Raw genomic sequence first — 8,965 nt, 5'->3', positions numbered from 1 at the left:
GAAAGAATGCCACATTTTCTACGCGATGCCAAGGACAAATATGATAAATTTCCAGAATTTCTCCTAGATATTAATGTCTAATAGGACTCAGATAAACAGCAGCATTTTCTGTAACATTATTCTCTCGCGTTTGGTTTTTCTTTGAACTATTCAGGGCCGGTAGGACTTGCATTTTCCCTGCCAGGACCCAGAGGTTAAGTTCCATCATCACTTGCGCGCCACCTTTCTTTGCCTTTCTCTTCCTCGGCGCTGCCCACGGAGGTGGCAGCCATCTCCTACCCGGTGAGTCTCAATCATTGACCATCCGCGTCTCTGCGCGCTTTGTGTGGTCCCATCGTCTGCTCGTGATGTTGCCTCTTCCTCCGCGCGGTCGTCTCGGTGGGCATTGCACTGGTCGGCTGGCTGGAACGCCGACCGGAACATAGCGAAGGGGCCCAGGTCGTGATGAGGTTTCGCCTCCCAGGCCCGCTCTCCCTCTTATGGAGGCCGCCTGGAGTCAGTCAGAGGTGCGGACAGATTGTTTCAGTTCTTGCGGCGCAGGGCGCTCGTCGTCGCCAGAGCAAGGGGACCTCTGGGGCGGTGGACCAATCGAGGGTGCCCGACCTGGCAGCTCTGTGCTCGGGTCCGCGGTGCTTGCCCACGTGTATTTCTCCATTGCTGCGGCTGACGCGCTCTCCTCGCCAGTCTGACCCTGGGGGTTGCGGCTGCGGCAAGACAGCCAAAGACAAGCTGCAAGGCGACTCGTTCAGTTGTTAACAGAGAGCCCGAAAAGCGGGTCAGGATCTCTGGGAATGTGGAGGGAAACTGCGCCCTTGCCTTAGAGGATATTATGATCCCAGAGGAAAAGTTTTCGTGGGCCGAACAAAAATGGCCGTGAAGAAAAGTGCAGTAGAAACAAAAATGGGGTAGCTGGAAAGACTACCTTGAGAGAGGTAATTTGGCGCTGATAATTCTGGTGTTCTTCAGGTAGAACAGTATGTTCAAAGGCCTTGAGGCATTTTTAGAAGTATATCAAGGATTTGGGTGACTTTCCAGGGTATTGGTGAGCAGTAACATTCTAGGGAAATTAGAAGATTCTTTTAATATTTGGTGCTGTGCACTGTGCAGGTTTTTAGTATGCAGTCTCATCTCTATTTTCCAGGTGTTAAAATTGAGACTCAAGTTCAAGTAGTTTGCCCAAGGTCCATATGACTAATAGGAAATTGGATCAGTTGGGGGTTGGTATGCTTCTTGGGGTGGGATTTGATGCCATTTGCAAGAGACCATGGAGTCGGTTTTGGGTTAAGCTGTTGGCATTCATTCTTGGGCACTGATTGGTGAGGTGACCCCTGGCCTCCTAGGATCGCATCTGGAGAATGGCTAGTATTCTACCAGCTTCGGAGACGGGAGGAAGAGCAAGCTCTGCAGAGATGCCCATTCCACTCCCAGTTTGCTCAGTAGCTGGTGATTGGAAGTTACTCTGCCACAGTGTTCAAGTCTTGGGCAGGGAAGCCTCCTTCCAGGGCTCTTCTTTGACATGGGTCTGCCTCTTTCTTGAAGGTATCATGGCTGCCCTCAGACCCCTCGTAAAGCCCAAGATCGTCAAAAAGAGGACCAAGAAGTTTATCCGGCACCAGTCAGACCGATATGTCAAAATTAAGGTATGTGGCCCTGGGTGTTGGGGTGAAAAAAAAGGGGTTCCTAAATAGGTTGTTGGATTTCTGACATCACCTGGTTGGAGTTATTACCTTTGACAGATAAACCAGTTCTTGGTTGGTGGAACAGCTCTCCTTAGAAACCCAGGTCTCCTAGAGTTCCTGCGTTAATGGCACTCTCAGTTTCTTGATGTCTAAGCTGAGTGTTTGCATTTAGACGATATTGGCTGTTTTGAGACGTCTATAAGACTTTGTTTTGTATTTGTATCATGCATTTCATATGGCCTTATGACAGCATGAGGGATAGATAATCCCTAGTTTACAAAATGAGAAAAGACAGGTCCTGATAGCAATGTCTAAATCCACGCTTGATGACTGCACACGATTCCCTCACATTCCATCTGTATTTGCTCTACTTTTCCTTTGCTTAAGAGGAGTGTGAGGTTGAGGCAGCTCCTTCCTTGCAGCTACAGCGCTGGTGGTCAAAGGCAGGAGTCCCTGCTTTTTTCACACAAAAAAGCATATTAAGTAGTGAACTCCCGTTATCCAAAAATGACAACTTTTTTGGCCTGCATCTGGAGTTTTCCCATCCTGCTAAAGATTTGTCAGTCTGCACAGGTGCTCAGCTACCCGTGTGATATTTATTTCAGCGTAACTGGAGGAAACCCAGAGGCATTGACAACAGGGTGCGGAGAAGATTCAAGGGCCAGATCTTGATGCCCAACATTGGTTATGGGAGCAACAAGAAAACGAAGCACATGCTACCCAGTGGCTTCCGCAAGTTCCTGGTCCACAATGTCAAGGAGCTGGAAGTGCTGCTGATGTGCAACAAGTAAGTTGGGTTGCCACCTTTGGGATCAGGTGAACTCAGGGGGCCTTTTTAGGAGGGTCTATAGACCCTCTTGGGATGCATTTGGAGAAGCCATATATTCTTTGAGGAAATGTGAAGTAGTTCTTTGCAAGAGGAGCTTGGAGAGTACTTATTGGGACTTCAGAATGTTTCCTGTGCTGGTGGGGAGGTGGGGGGATGCTTGTCCTCAGAAGTGTGGAGGCACTAGCTCTCCTGGGTATGGAAAGGGGAGAGAGAGGAGAGGTCTGAGGTGACTGGTGCTGTTTCTGGCAGATTTTCAGAGGCTAATCCTTTCTCTCTGGGTCCTTCAGAGTCATCTACTTTCCCACAGTCTTCTGGTGCTGTCCACTTCTAGACCACAGGCTGCACCCTTTCTTGCCTGGTCTGACTCCCTCCCTTCTGCTCCGAATAGTGTAACTCTTGAGCCAGGGTTGCCTCCCCTCACCTGGCAGTGTTCTAGGAAAGTGTCCTTTCAAGATCACTCTAGCTCACTTACTTTTCATAGGATTCATCGAGCTCACAGGAACATCCAGCATCTGGAGTGATGGGTTGTGTCCAAGACAGCCCATGTTAGGCTTCTCCAAGCAAGTGTTTTCCGAGGGTATTTTTGCCCCACTCTGCTCTGAATATTTACAAATGTTCAGCCAGGAAGTGAGCTGTGGCTTCCTCTTTATTCTTGAGTGGGGGTGATAAGCATGGCGCCTTCTATTAAGCCTATAATTCTCTTCCAAGAAATTCCACCACCACCACCACCATTCCCCACCCCCCAAATAGTACAGAAACGCAGGACCAGGAAAGAAGTACTCTGCTTGACTTAGCAAACACTGCAGTATCCTCTTGGCAGTTATTTTCAGAACAATCGCTTTATTCAGTGGGGGGCAGAATATCAAAGTAGCCTCAGACCTAAGGGGCACTTCGGTCTACACTGTGGTGAGAAGTCTTCAGAATGTGCAGGAATAGAGGACTTGCTTCCTGGCTAGGGGCAGGAGGCCTTTAGAGCTGAGTTTGGTTAGAGGTAAGGTACAGGAGAAAGACTCCCAGGCAGAGAGTGGTTTCCAAAGAGGCAGACAGAAAAGTGCAAGGAGTGTCCACAGTGAGTTACTTCTCAGTGTTTTGAGCAAGACACTGGTGGGTGGGTCTGTATAATGGACCAAATATGCTGCTTAGGCCACATGGCACCCAGGTCCAGACACTGGAATGAGAATGGCTTCAAAGATTTTTCATGGAAAGTGATTTAGACACTTCACATGAGTCTGGATTGGGGGTAGTGGGGGGTGGTGTTTTTTGGTGAGGCAGAGAGCAGTTCATTTTCTACCCTCACTGTTAAATTGGAGCTAACAGGCTGCATTTTCCTAATTAAATTACAAGGGACATGCAGAGAGCATGCATAACTAATAACATTTGTGTATTTGTATGTGTACAAAGATACAACATAAAGGTTGTAGAGACAAGTAATAAAAATATACACAGCACTCTTTTTCTGACTTTTAGTTACATTTCTAAGTTGGATATTTAATTAGGTAATGAAAGAAGGCTGGAAGTTTCCTTTAGAAAGGGTGAGTGTGAGAATTGATGGTGGATTCCCAAACTGCAATAAGCAAGTTGACAGGTGAGTTATAACAGAAGGATGCCACTTAGACTTGTGGTTTAGCAAAAAATGGTCATTCTTCATTTGCAGCATGATTGACACAGGTTGCTGGTTGCCATAAAGGTATAATTTTTTTAAGAGCAGCATGGCAGTGTGTATCAAAAGCCATAAATACTTTGTATCTACCATCTTTGATCTATAAGTTCTATTTCTGGGTATTTATCCTTTAATAATCAAAAAGAAGGAAAACTTTATAAAGCTGGTCATTGCAGCAGTATCTGAACAGTTGGGAACAATATGAAAATAAATAATTGGTAAAAGCCTGAGTATAAGCACCGGATACTTATTATACTCCACTTCCATTAGAATATTACACTTCCATTAGAATGGTTGTTATATATGTTATCAAAATAAGTATTTTTAAAAACTTACTGTGATGTAGCAGTGTGAAAGCCAAGCAGAGAAGGTATTTAAAATGTTAATATGGTATTGATTATTAAATACACATATGGACAAGGACCTGAAGGGAGTTTTGAAAAATGAACATAAGATGGAAAATAAAATACAATTTAAGTCTTTTCTTAAAAACAGATTATGGAAACATTTTAAATATAGTTACTTTGAACTTGTGTTGGACTCTTCTAGATAAAACACAAAATTCTTTGTCTGGATTCATTTGTCTTTCTTGGTGTTAAGCTATTTTCCTACCCGAGTTCAAAAAAGATTTTATATGTGTTCACTGCCTCATGCAATCACCCCTTACAGTCTTGGTTTTCTCTTTGCTGAAATTGATCCAGCAGAATCTCTTCTTAATCCATAGTAACTTCATAAATCACCTCCTTATTGAAATACATTCCTTTGGTCGCATTAGGCCATTTTGTTATCAAACTGGAGCTGATGTAGCTACCTCTTAGAGGTGTGAGGAATGAATGCACTGGAACAGAAAGTACTAGCAAATTTGAGGTGTGGCTATTGGCAGGGTGACTTGCCAGTGCCACTTCTCCTGTCAAGTTGAATTGTGTCCTCAGCAGTCAAACCAGTAAAATGCCTATCATCCGGTGCTGGGAAGCCCATACTTGATTCAGACTGGTGAATTCTGCTCTTGGTCACTTTACAGAGTTCCAGGTCTTCCATGAGCACGTTCAAGCTCCCTGAGATCACATAAAGAGTTGGACAGATGAGCCAAAAGGACTGAGGGAGGAGTACTTCAGCCTGGCATATGGCTCTGTCTGTGACTTGCTGAGTCACTTGGGGACCTTGATTTCCTCATCTGTAAAATGGAAGCTATGCCTAGATTACAAGGCTGCTGTGAGGGTTAAATGAGGGGCCAGCGAAAGCGCTGTGTAAACTAAAGCCTGTCATTAGTAAGGAACGCTTAAGCCTACTGCTGGTACCATGGAATTAGGGGAGTCACGATTCAGGGTGTGCAGGTCTTATTTAGCAGCCATTGACTGAGCACCCGTTTTGCTCCGTGCTGTTGCCATGGAGGTGAGGTGGCCGTAGCCATTGCCTCTGCAGTGGAATTCTTCTGAGTCTGTGTTCAAGGCTGCCTTATCCCTGACCCACTCTGGTCCCTTTCAGATCTTACTGTGCTGAGATTGCTCACAATGTTTCTTCCAAGAACCGCAAAGCCATCGTGGAACGAGCAGCCCAGCTGGCCATCAGAGTCACCAACCCCAATGCCCGGCTGCGCAGCGAAGAAAATGAATAGACAGCTGGTGTGCAAGTTGTATTTGTATGAAATAAAACCATAAAAAGTCTGCCACCTGGTATTTGCTTGCCTCGCCACAGATTGTTCTGCTCTTTTGCCTGTTGGAGCTCTGTGGCATCTTTGATTTGGGAGGGGCTTGTAGAGAGCATTCCATTCTTCCACAAGGAGCATGGCCTCGGGGGCCCAGACCAGCCTGGTCAGGTCCAGCTTGGGCAGGGGACATGGGGAAGAACCTGGGCTCGGCCATTAGACCAAGGTCTGTTCTGAGATATGTGAAGAGCCTTGCCACTCGGAGCGTATAGTCATTCTTTGTAAGGTTGGATCATAGTTACCTGAGAGGGTCTTGTGAAGATTGAGAAATGAAAGGATCCAGATACATTTCTTTCTTACTCTTAATTTCTTATGAGGTGCCAAAATAGCACCCTGTGGCTTCTATTCAAAAATACACAAAAGGGTGATGTACAGATCCTTCTCCCGTATGACCAGTCTTGGGGTTTTCATTTATTGTGGTAGTCACATATATAACATGAAATTGCTGATGATTTTAACCATTGTTAAGTGTATGGTGGCACTACTTAAATATTCACAGTCTTGGTTATTTGAAGATAGCTTTCAGTCTTTGAATAGTCCCCTACCCCAGCTTGCTTCTTCAGTTTAGCAGCAGTTTCCCAAGGTGCAGGATCCTTAACTTGTGATAAGAACTATTGGCACTTGGAATTTAACACTTTATTGAGCAACAAGAGCTAGAATTTTGCATTGTTTATAAGGTTACAATCTGTTTATGACATGATCTTGCTTTTCTAATAGGTAAATTTCAAAATACTGGATATGGTGTGTGGTACTCTACCAGCATGACAGGGTGTTTTTCCTCTCACCATCCTGGCCAATTAGCCAAAATACTGGTTATGATAGATAAGTGCTAGCCAGGACTGGATTTGGTTTTTTAAGGCTTAGTTCTAGTAGATGCTTTGCAGATCACTTGCTTCCTATTCAAAACCCTACATATTCATTGAGTCAATCAGCAGATTGTTTTCATGATTTCTTTAAATTGACTTGGGAAATAAACCGAAGATAGTGGTTTAGCTATTGGAGAGGAACTGAGTAGAAAATAGTAACAAATAATTTGGGATTTATTTTTTATTTACCTGGCACATCACAGAAAATATGTCATTTCTGTGCCCTCCACAGAGCTAAAAGCTAGAAATGATATGTCCAAAAGTTTTCCTCAGGAGGATACAAACCATCTGGTTATACCTGGGTGGTGACATGAAAGGTGATTTGTACTTTTCTCTGTTCCCGTTTTCTCCCAACTTGGCTACAAAAGTATTTTGAAACTAGGAAAAAAATTCGATCCAACTCCCTACCCCACTCCCACTCCCCCACTACAAAAACTTGAATATCCTACTCCAGGTTTTTGATTCCTCATTGAAATCAGAAAGGGCAATTTGAATTCTGAAATGAATTCTCAATGGTATCTTAAGTTTAAGTTCCCCAAAGCACAAATTTTTGGCACTTCAGATTACAGACCAAGAAAAGTGAAAAAATGGAAGTGGTATAAGTGACGAATCTGGGACACCAGTGGGAAGCATGGTCAGCCCACTGCCTCCTAATCTTAAATCCTATCAGTGCATTGTGAGGCAGGGACTCCCTGGTTTGAAGGAACCAGTCTTGACTGGAAGGAACTGGGGGATGGGGGGTACAATGTGAGGAGCCCCACATGGAGCTGTGGAAGGACTTGGGAAATGTCCTCACCCTATTGCTTTGACCTGAGTTAAAGGGCCCCACTAGGGGCACCCTCGCAGCTGGGCTGGGGGCCTGAGAGCTGGGTCCCTGTGAAGGCACTGTGGGCCTCTACCAGGAGCAGGGGGACCCCCAGTGAGATGATGAACGGACGGGAGGAGGAGGCCTTGAGGTCAGATGGGCCCCTTTCTCTTGAGCAGGGGCCCCTTTGTGGGCTTGGGGAGAACTAGCTGAGCTCCACTGATTCTCTGCTGGAGGGTGAAGCTGAATCTTTCTGGATGCTTTCAAAGAGAGCAGCAAGTTCGGGGTTGGATTGGATTTGGGAAGAGAAGTCAGCCATGATGGGGCTTTTCCCAACCTCTGGGATGGTCAGCAGGGCAGCCACTGCCCTCATCGCAGAGCGCTTCAGTTCATCTTGCTTCTCAAACTCCTGTTTCACAGACCCAGCTTTAACCTAAAGTGGGAAACAGAAAAGAAGAACTTTATTGAGTTTGGCCTCAAGCCATGGCCTCCTCACGGGTCTGTGGCTTCCTCTCTTGACCCCGTCATCTTACCCAGCAGCTAGAACGACCTTAAATCCCATCACTGCATGCACCCCTGCTTCAGTGACCCCTGGCTTTAGCCTCACTGACCTCCTGTTTCAATTCTTCAGCTCTTTCCATCTTCGGACTTTTGCGCCTGCTTGTCATTTTCCCAGACCATGGTTCTTTGTCACTCAAACCTTGGCCCAGCCATCTAAATTGCCCACCCTTATTTATTTTCTTTAATAAATAATTTGATGGTGACAATTGCTGCTGTTTGTCTTTTTAAAAACGGGCTCTTGACTTAACTGCATGGAAAGTTAATGTGACAGTGTTTCACAGTACACTGGGGGAAACTGGCCTCTTTCCCGCACTCTGGTTCCTGTCCCTGCCACTCATTCTGCAAATACAATGAGAAAGTAAAAATACCAAACTGCCTTGCCTGGTTTCTGTTTCCTCTCATCCCACCAACTCCCACTTAGAGAATCTCAGTAATTCCCCCACTGCTTATGGAATCAAGTCCAAATTCCTTCATGAGGGGCTTTCAAGACCCTCCATGATTTTGCTCAGACAACACTTAAACCCCTCCCCTAAAAAGCCCAGTGTACTTGGTTAAGAGCTTGGCATTAGGTTCAGTCCTGGGTTCAAATGGCTTTGCCCATTAACCGCTGTGGCTTCAGGCAATCGCTTCTCTTGCCTCATTTCCCTGTTTATAAAATGCATGTACTAAGAGCTCCCTCCTCGTGGGGTGGCATGAGGATTAAATGACTTAAAACAGGGTCGTACGCCCTTCTCGGAATCCCTTGGAGCCAGATGTTGTTTGGGAATCAAGGGCTTTATGAATTTGAGAAAGTAATATTGTGCAGATAACAATCATCAATTGTACCTGTTTCATCCACGTTAGCTTTCTTTTTTGGGAAA

The 8,965-nt window shown here is 45.4% G+C and overlaps 1 protein-coding gene and 1 non-coding gene across 2 annotated transcripts; both read left to right on the top strand.

Annotated features, from left to right (window-relative positions):
• The first annotated feature begins 220 nt into the window (after positions 1 to 220).
• On the top strand, positions 221 to 5,832 carry RPL32 (ribosomal protein L32). The gene is made up of 4 exons (XM_037802410.1): positions 221 to 282; positions 1,540 to 1,640; positions 2,285 to 2,466; positions 5,654 to 5,832. Exons 2-4 carry the CDS (start codon positions 1,545 to 1,547, stop codon positions 5,781 to 5,783), a joined length of 408 nt encoding a protein of 135 aa, XP_037658338.1. The 5' UTR covers positions 221 to 282; positions 1,540 to 1,544; the 3' UTR covers positions 5,784 to 5,832.
• Positions 1,331 to 1,470, top strand: LOC119510658. The gene has a single exon (XR_005211994.1). It is a non-coding gene; the product is annotated as a small nucleolar RNA SNORA7 (small nucleolar RNA).
• Positions 5,833 to 8,965: the final 3,133 nt, after the last annotated feature.

The sequence above is a fragment of the Choloepus didactylus genome, chromosome 1 (genome assembly GCF_015220235.1).
Source record: "Choloepus didactylus isolate mChoDid1 chromosome 1, mChoDid1.pri, whole genome shotgun sequence".
Classification (NCBI taxonomy): Eukaryota; Metazoa; Chordata; class Mammalia; order Pilosa; family Megalonychidae; genus Choloepus; species Choloepus didactylus.
This window is presented reverse-complemented; position numbering and strand designations above follow the sequence as displayed.

Bases quoted from the DNA above. Each gene is read 5' to 3' on its own strand.
- RPL32 (XM_037802410.1), top strand. From the start codon at position 1,545: ATGGCTGCCCTCAGACCCCTCGTAAAGCCCAAGATCGTCAAAAAGAGG. The intron at 1,641-2,284 runs GTATGTGGCCCT...TATTTATTTCAG, and splicing joins ACCGATATGTCAAAATTAAG to CGTAACTGGAGGAAACCCAG. The intron at 2,467-5,653 runs GTAAGTTGGGTT...GGTCCCTTTCAG, and splicing joins GTGCTGCTGATGTGCAACAA to ATCTTACTGTGCTGAGATTG.